Genomic DNA, 18154 nt, shown 5'->3' with positions numbered 1-18154 from the left:
ACTCATTCAACATATAATTATCAAGCCCATACTAAATGTCCAATGGCCATTAAAGTTGATTGAAACAATGTTTCTGACCTCAAAGATTGTTTCAACCTCAAATTCCAACCTGGGGAGGGGTGGGGGATTTTAGGTCACCCAGAGAGATGGGCAATGACATGGCCACTTCTCAGGTCATTGTCCCGTCGGTCACACTTGTCTGTGACTACTTTGCCCTGGGCTGGAGATAAAAGCTGCATTACAGAGGGAAGGAGGCCAGGTCATTCTACTGAATATGCAAAAGCATTGTAAGTTCAGTGAGTGATAATCAATTACCTCTGAAAAGTCACCCCGCTGACATCTTTTTGGGAGGAGAGAGGAAGGTAACCTTTTGGAAGAAAAGCTGCAGCACTGGGGACCTTGGGCACATTTTATCTTTGAGGCTGTGCTCTAAGAGGACTGCAGAAGTTAGTGCAGTTCTCTCTGGGATGTTTCCATGATTCCAGGACTCTGGGTCCTGTGGTCACTGGGGGCTGTTGATGATGAATTCTCTGCCTGATTCTCTCATTGCAACTCCTCCTGGTGGGATGATACTTTCTAATGTAGAGAAAAATGCCTGAGGGCCAAAGTAGGAGAACCAGTGGAGTTTCTCCAACTCCATCTGTGGAAACCAGGGCCCGACTCCCTGCATGGCTTCATAAAGGCCTACCTTGGGTCAGAAATCCAGGAAATTGAACTTTAATTGGGCCAAACAGTGGTATTTTGGTACTTTTTATTCTCCAAGTAGATATATAGGTCCATAAAACAGATATGAAATAATGGGTAGACTGTGGCTTGAATTCCTCCACAGATAGCTCTTAAATAAGGGATGGATGCAATCCTTGTATTCAATATTGTCATTCAATCTTTCTCTCTTTTCAACAGAGAATACCAAAGTCTCACGACAATACCTTAATTGACCCTTATGTAAGTACTATACCTCTAACCCCAGAATTATCCAGGCCTTGTCCCTCTGTGCACTGTGTCATTGCTGTGTTTTCCTGAAATCTGCTCACACTCAGTCGGAATGTGTCGCTGTATGCGATGAGTAGAGAACAGCAGATGCATCACCCACACCAGGGAGGTGGTTCTGGAGCTGGTGTCTCTGTCTGAAAACATCTTTTCCTATTTGTTCAGGGAAACCTTGTTGTTTCCTCATTTCCCCTTGAAAGTGAGTATGGGAGTCAGAATTCTAGACCACTGGGATCTCTAGAGCCAGGGTCTGAAGTGGTAATAGCCAGAGCTGGCCTGCGGATTAGGGTTAAGGAGCAAATCTGGGAGAATAACCTTTTAAAGAAGTCAATAGGGGAGGAAAGGAAAATCCCAAACATCCACTCCAAAGTGCAGGCAGAGCTAAGATCCGCCAGAAGGAACAGGCTCAGCCAAGCTGGTGAGGAGTCCAGGGGGTAGACCCTATTGTGAGTCCTGCAGAGAAGTGCGTGTAGGGCAAATGGGCCCTTTTTGGAGGCCATGTATCCAGTCTCGAGGGAGCCATCAGGGTGCTAAGCTGGTGAGGGCTGAAACCATCACCACGTAGCCAATCACAGGGTGGTCCCGCAAGGCTGCCAGCTATAAGGTCTGTCAAAATTATGGGTGACCGCACTCTCTATGCTAAATCATACTTTAATTCCTTTCTTTGCATCAAAATAGACATTTGAAGCAGAGTCACTTTTGCACAACTCCACGGGGCAGCACTCACAGATGATATCAAGCACTAATACTGACACAGGACATCCAACAGAGAAAGGGTAGTCAGATAGTTTTATGTACACTTTACCTTCAAAGCAATGCCCCAACAAGATTTAGATCTTATCCACACTGATTTTGACCCTTGACCAACTGAGGGAGTCTTCAGTCATCTAAACAGCCCTCGAGTCCAGTGTTGTGTGGCTTGTTTGGGATGGACGTAGACCCTCACCCCTCTTCATAATCTTTCCGGGGTAGATATTATGGGCCAATACAACATTGACTTATAATATCCCCATGCCTAATAACCAGGCTAAATCTCAACTTGGGTCGACTCAACACTGAGTCACCTGAGGACCTTTGAAAAATAACATTGCCTGGATTCCACTCTAGGAAATTCTGATTTAATCAGTCTAAGCTATGTTTTGGACATTAGGATTGTTTAAAAGTCCCAAATGATTCTAATACACAAAATTACCCATTTTATGAATTAAAAAAATATCAGTGGCTGTGCCCACCCAGACCAGTTGATTCAGTATCTCTGGTGTTGGGACCAGGACATTAGTATTTTACATACTCTGCCTGGATGATTTTAGTGTGCAACTGGACTAAGAAACAAACGTATGTATCTGTTAAAAAGTATACATATGGGAGATTCTTAAACATGGGTTGTATTTGTTATTTCCTTGTTCTTCTGGGGAGAGGGGTCATCACTTCCTGGAGACTGATGATAGTAATCTATGAGTCTCGGCACGGATGAGAAGAAAAGTGGCCCCATGTCTCCATGCCAGAGCAGTTTCAGCCCCAGTTGGAGGTGTCCTTGAGGATCCCCTGGAACACTGAATGGGAGTATTTGGCTAGACGTTCGTTGGGGCTAGCACCTCCTCATACACAGTCATTCTTAAAAACAAAAGAAATAGCCAGAACCCAATTCACCCAACACAAGTATTTTCACCTAAAAGCCCAAAACAAGACTCAAAATAATTGTTAATGAGTGTCTTTTCATCTTTTATCACTTTCCACATCAAGGGGTTTATCCCATCTTATTAAATTCTCAAAATTCCGCCTTTCCGTGAGTCTATGTCTCCCTTGTGGTATATAGGCAAATGCATTTAACACTTTCTTTCAGGATCTTGTTTTATCTGCAAGGTAATAATATTATTCAGATTCCTATAAAATCACCTTCTTGTTTTGCTGCTAGTCTTTCTGTGTTAGAATCTCTGGTTTTATAGGGAGGACTTTTCTGGTATGACACACAGGCCCCTCCTCCTGAGCAACATTGCAGATGGTAATTTCCCCTGAAGTCTCCATTCCGTGCTGCTCCTTCTTACCTCGGGGAGAAGCATGGATGTGTCCAGGCAGGTTCACACAAAGGCAGCGAATTCTAGATTCCTGTAGCGGTGGCCTGCTGGGGTCTCACCAGGGATGCGGACATTGTTTTGCCTTCTAGCTGGGAAACTCCGACGTGTGTGAGACGTGCCGGGATGGAGGACAGCTGTTCTGCTGTGATACCTGTTCGAGATCTTTTCATGAGGATTGTCACATCCCACCTGTGGAAACTGAGAGGTTTGTGAGATGAAGTCCTCTCACCCCAATTAGGAAGACTTCCTCCTGCAATAGGAGGAACCTATGTGTCCAGGTAGAGAAAGAGCAGGGTTGGACATACGGGGTCCCACAGTATGATCCACAGAGCTGTTTAAAGACACTGGCAGCCCGATGGAATACTGTTCTTTGCTGAGGCTGGGATGCTGAGGCTGGTGACTGGGTCCCTTGCCTTCATACTGCTACTGTCATTTCAAGAAGTTTGCCAGCCTGGGCCCCTGTTCACAGAGGTGGGAACACCAGCTGTTTGTGTTCTGCGCTTTGTCAGAAAAGGCAGGAAATATGACCTGGTTCATGCATTTTACCACAGGCTCAACGGGCTGATAGAGGCCTGGGTCCCCAGGGGTTAAGGCCCAGTTTTGACACTTGGGTGTGACAGCAGGGTGCCTTGTGCTCCCAGCAGCTCAGCCGGGGAAAGGAGAGCCCACCACTCACCCTGCCACCGCCCTGCACACACTGAACCCCCTGTTGCCACCCTCCATGGGAGGAGGGTCGGGGGCTCAGGCCCCACGTGGGATCTTGGAGACTCTGGGAGGTGTCCCCTTCATCTCCCAGCTGTGTCCATCGGCCATGCCTGAAAGGAGGATGGTGGCAGCCATAGAAACAGGGTTTGTTTCCAGGGGCCTGGTCCCTGCTCACTTATGCCTGACCTCTCAGGAGCCCATGGAGTTGCACCTTCTGCAGGATAGAGTCTTTTGGAAGGCAGCAGTGTCACGGGGAATCTGAGGTCCTGGAGAGGCAGATGCAGCCTGAGGAGCAGTTGGTGAGTTGGGTGCCAACCCCAAGCCTTCTCCTTACCCCAGACATGGGAGAAGTCCAACAGACAAGGTGAAGGAAAGGGTGCCCTGAGGGAGTCTGTTCATCCAAGCCATGTCTCAATCACGCTGAAATCATACAGAACTGGACTGTGGAAAAAATAACTCAGTTATTGCATGTCTGTTTCCAAGAGCCAAACATGTTTGGGGAAACTTCCAGAACACTGGTGTGAGTCATGCCTCTGCCTGGGCTTGTATATGGGCTTAATGTCTCCAAACTGCTTTTTATTCACAGCCTTCTTCTTTTGCAGAAATGTGAGTTCCTCCTCTTGAAGGTCTATTGCCATTCAGAGAGCTCCTTTTTTTCGAAGATTCCATATTATTATTATGTAAGTAACAACAACCAACCATGATTACAGGCCACTGTGATGTTCCCTGCCCTTTACACATGCACCGGAGGGATTTGTGAGCTGAATCCCATGGGATGGAGAGCATGAGCCACCATTAACTGTACCTTGTATCTCTGCTGGATTTGGGAACATTGAACTATGCCAGTAACTGTCCCCTTGACATTTTTTCTCACCAGATTAGAGAGGTTTCTCAAAACCTAAGGGAACCCATGTGGTTGGACAAAATCAAGAAGAAGCTGAATAAACAGGGTTATCGCCAAGTGGAGGGGTTTGTGCGGGACATGCGCCTCATCTTTCAGAACCACAGGGTATCTTACAAGGTAAGGGGCTTTCCCTGCTTTCATTTCATTTTTTTTCCTTTGAGTCACTCTGCCCTCATATTCTGGTGCCTGGAGAATTTTACATTTCCCTCACCCTACGACAAGCCCACACAAGGAAGGGTTCTGGAAGGGAGTGACTTTTTCAATTCAAAACATAAGCTCACCATGGCAGGGTAAAAGTGAGTTGGAAGCTGTTTCTGCAAACAGAACCCCAGGCCCCTGAAAGCTCATTCCCCTGCTCCAAGGCGACAGGTGCCCATAGAGAACAGTGGAGTCCCGCCTGCTCCAAACCCAAGGAAAAATTGCATCTTAAAGTTATGTTGCCCTTCTTATCTCTCCCCAGATAAACTCACTGGAAACTCTTAGAAGCCCCAATTTCAGATTCCTTTGCATGTGAATGGAGTGTGTAGTTTACAGGGGTCACCAGAGAGGACTAGAAGTGGTGGGGAAGGAGATGGGTGATTGTAGTTAGACTGGGCTTTTTGGTGGTTGCAAAGAACATAGATGACTTTTCTAAGTCTCACTAAAATAAACAACCCAAACCAAATAAATCAAAGTCCCAAGTAGGCAGTGATTTCCCATTTCTATCTACTTAATGAGAAATAACCGTGCGTTTAGGAAAAAACAGTTACTCTTAGCTGCATGAATTTTTAAGCATACCCGGTTAATGTAACTTAGGTGTTTAAGACAAGGTCTTCAACCTTCTTGATTGCAAGATGTCTAATAACACTGACAATGAGGATCATTATTTTTGCCTTATGATTTATTTTTCAGTACAATGACTTTGGCCTAATGGGACTTAGACTGGAGGCAGAATTCGAGAGGAAATTCAAGGAAGTGTTTGCTATTGAAGAAACAAATGAGAGCAGTTCACTGGCATAGTGGGGGCTGTTGGTATCCTGGAAAATTCCCTTTGAGGGCAGAATTTTCATCTGCCAGTTGCTGTGAGGATTGGCTGCTGATGCCACCCCTCCCCAAAGTATCACCTTCTGCCAATGCTGGCTGGAGTTTACACCTATTGGGTCTGGGGGCTGGCCCCCAGCCCCAAGGTGAGATGAATATGTGGTGCGATTCATGCTCCTGCACTCCCCCACGAGATCAAGATGGAGCTAGTTTCCAGCTGGGACCACATCCATGCTTGGTTTTTTTCCACCACGCGATCCTGCTTCCCTCTCCCTTCTTCTGAAAAAATTCTCATAATAAATCACTTACTTAAGAGACTTTATCTCAGGCTCTGCTTCCAAGGAACCCAACTTTAGGAAACGGTCCCAGCAAACGGGCCTCAAGGATGGGGTTCTGGTGTTGGATCACGGCCTAGCCAGATGGTGACAAGCGGAATGTTGATAGTCCCTGGGGTGTTCTAACAGTGCCATTGCCAAAACGTTCACCTGTAGGAAACTGGATGAGCTAAAGGGGAAGAGGCATACCAGCTGATATGATTGCCTAATATTTTACAAAAGGAGAAATAGTAACTCTAAAAACCATGGATTTTGATGGCTATTGCTAAGTGCCACTAATATGCTGAAAAGAGTAAATGACAGTCTGAAATCTGTTAATCACCACCTAAACAAAGAGATCCTCATACCAGCAGCTGGAAAGCAGACAATAAGGAAGGCCTTGCCCGAATTTTAAGAATGGCAGAACTTCGGGCGCCTGGGTGGCTCAGTTGGTTAAGCGACTGCCTTCAGCTCAGGTCATGATCCTGGAGTCCCTGGATCGAGTCCCGCATCGGGCTCCCTGCTCGGCAGGGAGTCTGCTTCTCCCTCTGACCCTCCCCCCTCTCATGTGCTCTCTCTCATTCTCTCTCTCTCAAATAAATAAATAAAATCTTAAAAAAAAAAAAAAAGAATGGCAGAACTTCAGAGAAGACTGAATTCTAAGCTCAGGATGGTCTCTGCTAAAGTTAGGGCACTAATAAAGAAGAGTGAAGCCCTGAACCTGAGAAAGGGACTCTCTAGGAAGATGTACATGAGAACTCTGAACTCCAGATACCCCTGAAGCCACTGGGCCTGCAGAAGAGAACTCCTGCCCCTACTTTGGACACAGACCTTACCACCCCACTTCTTGCCTGAATGAGGACCATGCAGAGTAGCCTCAGCTTGCCCTGACTGGGAATGTCCTGCGTGTGGCTGCTAGGTGAGGAGAGGGTTTCTAGTTTCTAGTCCACTGTAGGACTGGCCAGCGTGTACCAGCAGGTGCCAGGGGATTGTGTCTGGGAGTGGATCCTAAATGAAGAAAGAGGAATATGAAACTGAAAAGAGGAGAACTGTTGATATAGGTGTACTCTCCTGTGCCATAGAACTTCATTAGCCTGGCAAGGGCCAAAGGTGATGGTTCTAATATGCTCCTGGGTGGCTCTTACAGGCTTGCTGTAAGCCAGGGTACACACTAGACAAAGCGGAAGTAGAGATACTGGACCTGTGGGGACAGATTATGAAAAGGGGGAATCTAAAAACCTAGTGAAATTGGTATGGCTCTACTCTGTACCACTGGAAACCCCATCCTTCAGGTGACTGTTCCTCAGGAGGCCTCAGAGACACTAACTTAACAAGGTGATAATGAACTGCTGAGGAGATACCAGTATCCTTGAGATGCTCAGCAGGGGCCATCTTCTGTTGGTTGGAATAATGTAGTTATGTTTTACAGAACTGGATTCCCTAGTAGCAATGGAAATGGTTGAATAACAAAAGCAGGGGGCAGCATTTAACTGTCGGAGCAAGATGATGTAACTTCTGGAATGGACAACAAGGTTAGAATGACAGCCAGGGGGCCTGGTCCACAGATGTCTCTGGAGATAGCTAATAGGACATGGTGTTCTTATAGGCAAGACAGATGGGCAGCCAACAAGGATATTGCTTCATATATACCATCAAAAGCAATTAAAAATAGATGAACAGATAGCTGAGTTCAGCTGCCCCAATGAAAAGTCAAGATCCCTTGCCCAGTTTCCAGACCTGAGTCAATTCTTGGACCCAAAACCTGCTGATGGAAATGAGGATTGCAAATGTACATGTAGTGATTTCTTCAGTTCTTCACCAAAAGGACCAATGGTCTTTTGTTCTAGAACTATATGTCAGAGAATGGAAAATACATAGATCTTTCAAAGATTGTTGAATACAGCATCTGATTTGATGCTACTCTAGGGATGCAAAGCACCAGCATGGTCCTTGGTAGAGTGGAGTATATGGAAGTCAGGTAATATCCATGTCACAATGGGTCCACTCAATCCTTGGAGCCACCCCAGTTCCTGAGTGTATAATCAGGACACACATGAGAGTTGGATGAACTGGTTCTTTAACCTATAAAATACCCTGTGAAATAATAATGACTGTCTTAAGAAAAGCCCAGTGGCAGGCCCTGGAACTGAAATTTCCATGGTGAAATAGTCAAAAGCAATATCATATTCCTGGGCTGGGGAATGACAGAGATTAGTGCCACCTGCAAAGACTTCAAGGCTATAGTGGTCGTATCCTCATTACCCTTCCATTTGGTCTGGCCTCTGCAGAAACTACTTGGTTCGTGGCTCCTAGACATGTAATCAAGGGGCACCTGGGTGGCTCAGTCAGTTAAACGTCTGACTCTTGATTTCGGCTCGGGTCATGATCTCAGGGTTGTGGGATTGAGCCCCGTGTCGGGCTCCGCACTCAGCGTGGAGTCTGCTTAAGATTCTCTCTCCCCCTCCCTCTGCCCCTCCCTTCCTGCTTGCACACGCTCTCTCTCTCTCTAAAAAAAAAAAAGAAAAGAACTGTAATTAAGTTGTAGCACCGATTATAGTTGTTGTGGTATCCTCTTTAGAGCAGAGTGGCATGGCCCACTATGCAACTGTTAATATGGAAAATGTGCTTTTGAAATATCCAGTAGGAAATAGGATAAGAAGTAGTTCATGTTCACAGGGAGTGAACAGCAGTACACATTTAAAGTCTTGACCCAGGACCATATGAATTCTCCTGTTCTCTGTTACAATATAGCCTGAAGGGACCTAGTCTGCCTGGTCACTAAGATACAGTATATCAGTCGGCTATGTCAACGACTGTATTAATCAGGGCTCTCCAGAGAAACAGAATCAATCATTTTGGAAAGAGAACCATATATATATATATATATATATATATATATATATGGATTTATTATGTGGAACTGGCTTGTGTAATTATGGATGCAGAGAATCTCCACGATATGCCATCTGCAAGCCAGAGACCCAGTAAAGATGAGGTGTAATTCCTGCCCAAGTCTGAAGGCCTAAGAACCACAGGAACAGATAGTGTAAATCCCTGTCCAAGAGAGTAGAAAATCCAAAAGAGTAAGTAAAGTAAATCCAAGCTCAACTAAGCTGCCAGGCAGAGGATGATTTTTCCCTTTCCCTCTTTTTTGTTCTATCCAAGCCCTTAACAGTGTTGATGGTGCCCACCCACAATGGGGAGGTCAGTCGATTTTATTGAGTCCACTGATTAAAATGCTGATCTCATCCAGAAACATCCTCAATGACATACCCAGAAATAATGTTTAAACAGGGCATCCCATGGTCCAATCAAGTTGACACATAAAATGAACTATCACAATGACAGTATGTTAATTAGGTCTGTGGAGCAGGAAGTGTTGAGTGTTCTGAAAGCCTTGTTGAGTCACACATACTCCCAGTGGTGAGAGATAAGCCCTACTAAGAATTCAGATACATGCCATATAGGTAAGATTTTAGAGGTTCAATGGTGAGAAGCATATCAGGATATCCCCTCCAAAGCTCCAAGCTATTATACCTTGCATCTTCTACCACTAAGAAGCACAATGCTTGATAGTCTTCTCCAGGTAAGGAGAATAACCATGCTTGCCAATTAGATGAAAATTATTCTAGGCTTTGAAATGGGGCATGGTGTGGGGGGGTAGTACCAGCTGGGAGGGGGCAATGGTTATACCATCTTAATAATAAAATGTGTTCTAATCAATATTTTTCACCTAATAGTATATAATGAGTACTGTTACATGTCAGTAAATATGATTCTATATCATCCCTGTCATAACTTTTATTTTTCATTAAGCCTCAATTGCAGTTGGCTCTTATTGATTATTCTTGGTGTTGTGAACGGTGCTAATTTTTTTTTTAAAGATTTTATTTATTCATTTGAGAGAGAGAGAATGAGAGACAGAGAGCATGAGAGGGAGGAGGGTCAGAGGGAGAAGCAGACTCCCCGCCGAGCAGGGAGCCCGATGCGGGACTCGATTCCGGGACTCCAGGATCACGACCTGAGCCGAAGGCAGTCGCTTAACCAACTGAGCCACCCAGGCGCCTGAACGGTGCTAATTTGTAATGAGAGACTGCAGAGCCTAGTGTTTGAGAACACAGACCATGTTCTCCAAGCCAGCATAGGAGGTGGAATCCCAGCTCCTCATTCGCAGCTGTGCATCCCTGGGCGCGTGACTTGCCCCCCCACCCCTTGCACTGATTCCATCTGTAAAATGGAGAAACTAGTACGTAGCTCACTGGATCATGAGGATTAATGAGTTAATATTTGCTGTGCTCTTCGGAAGTGCCTGGTCCTGAAAATAGTAAGTAAATAACTCACAAACATCCTTGTATCAGTTAGGGCTCTTTGCCAGCCAGACTAGCTTTACATAGGTTAAACAAAAAGACACTCTTTGAACAGATGCCCAGTGGCTCGTGAAAGGGAAGGAAGGCTGGGCGCAGAGCCTGCAAATGGCCCCAGAACTGGGCTGGGCAGCAGGGGCCCAGCAGCTCCAGGAATTGAGCTCCAGGAACAACTCTGCCATCTTGTCAAGGAGCCACCACAGAATCAATGTTTTCCATCTTATTTTTTTTATTTTTTTTAAAAAACTCCGTAGCAAACTTCTCTTGCAAGTCCAACTCCCAGAAGCATCTGGCTGGTCTGGCTGGCTCAGGGACCCGGTATTGATCAGCAGTTCCTCTGCTCCTACATGTGAAGTGGAAATGTCGTCTACCCAGAGGAAACTGGGTGCTATTAGGAAAGTGGGGGAAGAGACTGGATGGCCAAGGAGATGAGGTCTGACCCACGGATGCTCTGCGGCAGGCCCTGGTGTCTAAGAGGGTGGGGCAGTGCCTGGCTGGTCAGGGCACCCAAGGTCCCCGAACCAAATGGAGCAGGTTGATTGAGGTCCCACTGTCCTGAGCTGTGGAGAAAAGGCTGAGTTGGTCTTCATGCTTGAAGGGAGGGTGTCTACTCCCCTCTCCTCCAGGACAGCCAAGGGCAACGAAGGGCACTAAGCCTGTCACCCCGTCAGTCTGGTTTACCTGGACTCAGTTGTGGGTTGTTTGCTGAGATGCTGGGGAGCTCGGCCGTGACCTTACAGGGGGCGGTGTGCCTGTGTCCCTGGGATCTGTAGGAGGACCTGGTGCTCCTGAGGTCCTGAGTCTCTAGGTAAGGACCCCTCAGCCTGAGCCTCCCAGGGCAGCTCCGCTGGGCTCACCCCCTGCTCTGCGGGGCTGAGAGGAGACAGGGGGTTCTCCAGCTCTAGGTAAACCGGGTGGGGAGGCTTCGGGAGGCCAGAGATCAGGGCCCAGGGACTGAACCGCCTGGCTGGGTTTCCTATCAGGCCAAACACTCACTCATACACACTGAGTCAGGGGCTCTTTCTTTCCTAGTTTGCGGATAGGGAGTTAGCGCTGGAGACAAGCAGAGGGAGGGCTGAGGCCCGGATTCCTCGGAAAGACAAGGCTGCATAAGTAAGTCCTTTGAAACAAAAACCAGATTCCTCCTTTAACAAAGAAAAAATAGTCTTAGGCTTCTCGTCAACAATTTCTCTGTCTTATCTCTATAGGTCTGTAAGTATTAACTCCGGCTGAAATTCTAGAATAATCCATGTTTTTTCCCCAGGCATAGCATTTGCTCTGTCATTTTGTTTACTGAACAAGCCTACCCTAAGTAGGGGAGCATTTGTGTTCCCGTGGGCGCAGGAGAACACAATGTGCACAGGGCTGGCTGTGTGTCTCAACAAGGGGTGCTTTCTGTTTGATATCCTGCACACTCACCTCTCTCTCCCTGGGGTGGGCAGGGGGTTAGGGGGCACTGGAACCATTGGCGTCTCCAGAAGCACGGCCCGTCTGCTGCTTAGGACTGAGGATGAGGAGGTCTGCTTTAGACCTGCAGGCCTGAGTTCCTCACCAACCAACCTCTTGTGGAAAACAGCTAGAAACTCTGGACAGGAGTTAAAGAACAATCGCCCGAGGCCTCTGATAAGTAAACCAAAGCAGGCCAACTTTAGAGACAAGTCAAAACTCAAGAGGAAACAGCCGATGCAAGACGTTTACTGTTTATATTACAGTCTTGCACGGGGTGGCCAAAACCCTGGTAGAAAGCCCACCCTCCCTCTGGTCAGCAAAGCCAGGGAAGAAGCCCAGGGCCACTAAGCTTTCTGGGTAGCGAGGGGGAAATGCTAGAAAGGAGAAAGTCACAGAGAGGAATCCCAAATTCTGTGTCTAAACCCTCTCCACATCGCTGGCTGATGCCCGGGACCAAGTGAAAGCAGGCTGAACTAGTCTGAGCTGTACCCGATGAGGAGGCAGGGCGTGAAGTCTGAGTCTGGCCTTGTGAGTGACCTGCTACGACAAGTGGAGCACATTCTAATTCCAGCAACAGGTGCCAATTAGCTGCCTATTTAGTAAATCTAGATCCAGCCTGGACACAGGGTGTTCGGAACAATAATCAGATACTTATCATACCTTCAACTGGCACTGCTGCTCAGAACCACGGGTCTGAGATTTTTCATCTGCCCTGAAACCACTTATTCCTACATTCCATCAAATCTAGGACTTTTCTCTCCCCTAATCTTCCTTCAAGGTTTCCCCTGAACCCCATGGTGTGTGGGACAGAGAGAGTCTACGCTGGTTCATACCAAACAATGCACTCTAAGTTCCTATAGTGGTAATGTCAACTGTACCCCCACTGGAAACAAGAGTGGGAAGCGTTCAGGGGAGGGTTGGCCCTGAGCTGAGACACTTGTCTTACGTCTTCTGCCAGAGCTGCTGGGGAGGCAGGGAGGACCACACTCTACCCCACCACCTCCAAGGGCCCATCTATGGTTGCCTGTGTTTAGATGGGGAGGAAGACGCAGGACCCCAGCCTTGAGGTCTCAGGAGCACAAGCCTTAGCTGCAAAATGACATGTCCCCAGCTTCTGGCTTGTCTGGTGTCTATGGCCACTTCCCAGGGTCTCTGAGAACAGTGACAGCCCATGGCAGATACTCTCTGCACGCCCTTGGACATGTCCGCTCTTCGAAGTTCTTGCAAAATCTTGTGTCACTGCCTGTGGCCTGAAGTGTCCTTTACTTTGTGACTATTTAGGAAATACAATAGTCCCTGGGTTCCCACGATGTACCTTTGTCTGATGGCAAGTGGTAAATCGAGGCCCAACCTACTCAAGCTCCCTAGGGAGCAAGGACACAATTTCCAATACTGGGTTCTTGCAGGCACAGCCCAAAAAAGCCATTATTTTCTTCACATCCTGGCCTGGGATCCAGGCTCTTGGATATATGTGAGCCCCTCACTCACCCTGACTCCACATTCAGGAGGCTAAAGTCCCCCCTCCAACACCTTGAGTTGTTCATAGGAGGGAGTGCCATAGACTATAGATGGAATGCCCAGAAAAGGCAGGGTGGGGTCACCTTTCTCTATGGAGGGGAGGGTGTCACCTACAAGACTGAGCCCACTGGCCATTCTCAAATGACAGGAGAAGTTGCAGAAATGGCATCCGACCTCCAGGGAACTTTCCCTGTATTCCCTTTATGCCCCAGGGTAATGGGCCAGAGTCAAATGAGAGAGGTGAGGTTTCAACTTCAGTGTCATCATCTTGAGAAATCAGTACAGCTCTGCTGGTTGTGGTCTTGCCCATGAACTACTGGACCAGGACACCAGGGAGGCCACCTGCTGCTGACAAACTGTGCAGTTTTGCAACCTACCTGCTGCTGACAAACCTCATTCTAAGGTGAGACATGGGATGGCCCACAGAGCCGGGTGGAGAGCTTCAGGGCCACACCTCTGTGTTCCCGGGGCCACTTGATGACCTGGCCAGACCCTCGTGGTCCTTGTGTACAAGTGTGCTGGGTCCTCCCGGGTGCCAGCCCATTTCACGAGCACGGTACTTGTGCATGTGGGAAACACGGGCCCCAGGTAGGACTTGGCCCTGGGGGAGAGCTCATTAGACTCTAGTTGGTTTTCCCCTGGGCCAGGACCGTTAAGCTGACGGTTTGCGTAGGCCAACCTCATCCTCTGCGCGGGACTTTCTCAGCCCCAGGTACCGGTGCCCTGGGAGTGCCCAAGGTCTCCCCAGCCACACCCACTTCTAGCCAGAGCTCCTGTTGGTAAGGCGGCCTCCCTTCCCTTCACCTCCGGATGATGGTCAGCAGGTGTGGACTTCTCTGTCCAGGCCAGAAGCTTGTCTGTGTGTGTGCCAACTGCCAAATATTAAAATCATCTCAGAACCAAGTTCTTAAATTGGTTAACCTTCATGTAGAAAGAAAGAATGGCGCTCCTACATCTAGTTTCGAGGGGTTAAATAGTTACAAGAAGGATTTTCGGTTTCAGTTTCTCTGAAGAGGCAACGGAAACCAGTTCTAAGGAGACTGCAATACTGAGCAGGATCACTAGAGGGGAGGGCAGGCCTTCAGAAAGTGGCCCAGACGGCTTTCTCAAGTTGCCCGGAGGTTCTCTCCATCACGTCACTCCCCACAACCTGCACCCCTTACCCTCTCCCCAGAGGCCTCTTCCCAGCCCCCTCTCCAAGGAGTCACTCTCTTCCCTCCCACTTCACCCCCAGCAATCCCTCTGGCTTTGTACAAACTTTGCCGTGACAGGAGTCTGCAGCTCGGCCACCACCTGGACAGTCGCTGAGATTCTGCTCCGCCCCCATCTCAGCCCCTCAACACTGAAATATTGCCACCAAATGCCCACAGAATCCGTACGGGACAACTGTATTATGACCATGCAATTGCAAGAGGGTAGGACTCCCAGCCTCTTTACCCATCTGGGGCACAGGTAGATGAGAACTCGTGGAAAGAGATATGCACCCAGATGCTGGACCCAATTCGGGGTGTTATTGGGCCCCTCCGAAGTGCATCCCTTTCCCTCACCCCAGTTCCAAACCAGCGGACAGATCAGTATAAAAGCGAAACAGATGGGATTCAAAATACCAGCTTTCTTCCTGATAAAAGCTACATTGGGAGTCATGGCTTAGTATGTAGCAAAAAGAGATCCCTCAAACCGAACCCCCCAGTTGAGCTTATCCACACAGCCTCAGGCTGCTCCAATCAATCATACACACCCCCAGCCTCCCACAGCCCCCCAAGCTCCTGTCCCTGCGTGCTTGACCTTGGAAAAGCCACAGAGCCCTGGCCTCCCCAGGCGCCATGAGCCCAGGAGACCCAACAAGGAGCAGGCTTACCCCTTCCACCAGAGAGTCTCCCCAGAAAGGAGGGAAGGGCAGGGGGTCCAGGTGAGTCCCACCGATGGACTTCCAGGGACATTGGGGCAGGGCCTGAGTGCTCCCACTCACGTCCAGGCGCCGGCTCCCCCTCCATTTCCACATCCACAGAGGTACCAAGGCTGTGACCCCTTGCCCCAGCGGCCACTGTCGCTGCTGCTGCACATCTTCCCGCCCTGGAGTTCCTCTATTGGCCTCTATTCCAGGTGCCCTAAGCACACCCACCGAAGAGCTGACAGGTGTATGCCAACACCCAGCACGGCGGTGGCCTTGGGTCAGCCCGCTGCCCAGGGACAGAGAAGGAGAGGGACAAGGGACACTAGGAAAGGCTGGTGTCATCTGTGTCCCGTGGAGGCCAGCAGCGGAGGATAGCTGTGCCCAGCAGTGGCTCAGCTTACTTGTCCTTCCACCCCTGCGAGGGAGGGAGGGAGGGGCAGAGAGACCCAGGCGTGTGCAGCGCCTGGTGTAGACACCTGGCCCATGGGTAGAGAAGTGCTTGTCAGCATCCTGGAATCCCCGCCAGACTGCCATTCGCTTCTTTGGGGGAAAGACAGAATATCCATGGAAACAGGGATGGAAACCTCCTTCCCCTGTAGTTTCAAATGTCATGAAGTTTTCTGGGTCACTTCTCAGGCTTTGTGCAATGATGGCTCAGATCCGAAGGAGATATCTGTGGACAGACAGGACTCCGAGGCGGAGGGTCACGCTCCCCGCGGGGCTCACCTCCCCATGTGCGCCCAGGTCCTGTCGGTTCCAGCCTCCCTTTGCATCCAAGGGAAGCCTACGCTGCTCAGCATTCCAGTGACTGCTTTTCGGGTGTCGCAGGGCTGCAGTGGGGAAGCAGCCCTGCAGTCTGGGCACCTTCAACCCAGGCACCTGAGATGTTAACCAGCGTCACTGCCTTGGCTGTGGCCTTGCAGATTTCTCTCTTGCCTCTGGCGGATTCCCAGGAACACTAAGCCCATTTCCCCCGGTTTATGATGCTGAGCATTTGGGCTCTCTCCAGCCCTGTGTCCCCACGCTGGGACCTTGCTGGATCCAGGCTCTCCCACAGGAAGGAAGAAGATGGGAAGTTTCTGTCTTTCCCTCTTTCGCCGCCCCCCCCAGCCATGTCGGCTAGGGGAAGGGGCAAACACGGAGGTCTCCCCTGCCCACCCCATTACACTCCGAAACCCTCTTAGACCGAAGGGCAGGAAGCGCTTGAGGACACAAAGATGTTTCTGTGTCTTTGCGCCAACAAGTGAACCCCTGGGGCCTGGCCTGGCTCCTCCGGCCCTCATAGTCCCTCCTCGGCCTCCATTCCTGCTGTTACATGTCTTGGGGCCTGAGAACCCTCTTGGAGCTGCAGGAGAGAGACAATGCCCAACAATTCAGAGATACTTTCACTTCTCTTTTCCCCATTTGGGCGGAGCTCCGTGTGTGAGGCAATTCACAAACTTCCTGCTCTGGGCTCGGCAGCCACCCTGAACCAGGCCACCTCAACGGAGGGTTCGGAGGCCACATTTGAGGCCCAGGCAGGGCCCAGGTGGGGCCCAGGGGGGGCCCGGAGTGGGAAGATGGCCGATGGAGGCAGCGACCTCAGCACCAGGTCAGTCTTGATCTCCTTCCCTCTCACCCCTGTCTCTCTGGCCATGGACTGCTTCTCTGTCTTTCTAAAGACTGAAGTTGAGACACTAAACTAAATTTCTACTTTAGACCCGGTTTGCAAGAATGCCGGCTTGCCATATACGAAAGGGCAGGGAGAGCTAATGAGGAAATCAGGTGTTCATCCAGCCTGCCACCACACACAGGATCTTCTTGTTTTGCAGCCCTGCTCAGCTGGAGGCCTGTCTGAAGTCCCGGCCCTTTATGAGGCTTGCGACAGGGATTTGTTGTCTCCTCATGACCTCTGAACCTTCTCCTTTCCCTCCCGCCTCCTCTCCCTTCATGAGTCAGTGCAAAGAAAATATACAATTCAGGGTCAACACCTGACTTAGGCTCAAACACGGGGTGCTGTGGTCTCACATCTGTCCTGTGAACAGGCCCTGCTCCTCTCTGGCTGGGGGGCCAGGTTCTTCCTCGTCATCTTGACTGAGGAAGTAAAAGGAAGAGAACCAAAGAGTAGTGCAGGCTCAGGGGTTTTATCTTGACTATAATTTTCTGTTCTGGAATGGGTTATGTCTCTGACCCCTCAAAAAAAGGGGGGGGGGCGGAAATCCTATCTTTTTCTCTACTAATGGGTCAGAAATAATATTACTTAATATTTTAATCAATTTATTGTTTAATACAAAAGAAATGCATTATACATTCTTGTTCATAAATTTTTAAACAAAATGGAAGTATGTCAAGGGAAAGAGCCCTGTTTATCACCTATCCCACAGCAGCTTCCAGTCAGGGTCCTATTAAGTATTTCCAGCTTAGCCTTTCAGATCTTATTCTATGCATTTCTATGTATGGGTTCATTACCTAAACATGCACTTTGTGCCTTGTTTTTTTAATAAATGGGATTATATTGTACATGCTGTTCTGCATTTTTCATTTTCTCTTATTTTGATAGTGAAAATCCTAGAGATCACCTTAATATAGATCTACTTCATTCTTTTTAAGAGCTACATGCTATTCCATAGAATCGATATACCGTAATTTTTAAACCATCCCTCCAGCCCCCATTGATGGACATTTAGGTTATATTCAGTTGTTCGCTTTACCAACAAGCTATGATAAGAATCATCTATTTCCTGGGGCGCCTGGGTGGCTCAGTTGGTTAAGCGACTGCCTTCGGCTCAGGTCATGATCCTGGAGTCCCTGGATCGAGTCCCGCATCGGGCTCCCTGCTCAGCAGGGAGCCTGCTTCTGCCTCTGACCCTCCCCCCTCTCATGTGTTCTCTCTCTCTCATTCTCTCTGTCTCAAATAAATAAATAAATAAATAATCTTTAAA

The 18154-nt window shown here is 48.7% G+C and overlaps 2 protein-coding genes across 8 annotated transcripts in view; both read left to right on the top strand.

Annotated features, from left to right (window-relative positions):
* LOC102742152 (nuclear body protein SP140-like protein) overlaps window positions 1-6014 on the top strand; it is a 62613-nt gene extending 56599 nt beyond the window's left edge. For all 7 annotated transcript variants that reach the window (XM_081813425.1, XM_081813426.1, XM_081813427.1 and 4 more), the window contains 6 exons: window positions 904-945; window positions 3155-3270; window positions 3964-4069; window positions 4373-4450; window positions 4648-4791; window positions 5566-6014. In XM_081813425.1, the coding sequence (XP_081669551.1) occupies window positions 904-945; window positions 3155-3270; window positions 3964-4069; window positions 4373-4450; window positions 4648-4791; window positions 5566-5673 (594 nt within the window). In that variant the 3' untranslated portion in view covers window positions 5674-6014. The remainder of the gene's footprint in view (window positions 1-903; window positions 946-3154; window positions 3271-3963; window positions 4070-4372; window positions 4451-4647; window positions 4792-5565) is intronic.
* A 10648-nt stretch (window positions 6015-16662) lies between these two features.
* The window catches only part of LOC102742455 (nuclear autoantigen Sp-100), a 46170-nt gene continuing 44678 nt past the window's right edge, over window positions 16663-18154 (top strand). Inside the window, exon 1 of the mRNA XM_081813437.1 lies at window positions 16663-16824. Coding sequence (XP_081669563.1) covers window positions 16793-16824 — 32 coding nt within the window. The 5' untranslated portion in view covers window positions 16663-16792. The remainder of the gene's footprint in view (window positions 16825-18154) is intronic.

The sequence above is a fragment of the Leptonychotes weddellii genome, chromosome 3 (assembly GCF_054177405.1).
Source record: "Leptonychotes weddellii isolate Sample4059 chromosome 3, ASM5417740v2, whole genome shotgun sequence".
In the NCBI taxonomy this organism is placed as follows: domain Eukaryota; kingdom Metazoa; phylum Chordata; class Mammalia; order Carnivora; family Phocidae; genus Leptonychotes; species Leptonychotes weddellii.
This window is presented reverse-complemented; position numbering and strand designations above follow the sequence as displayed.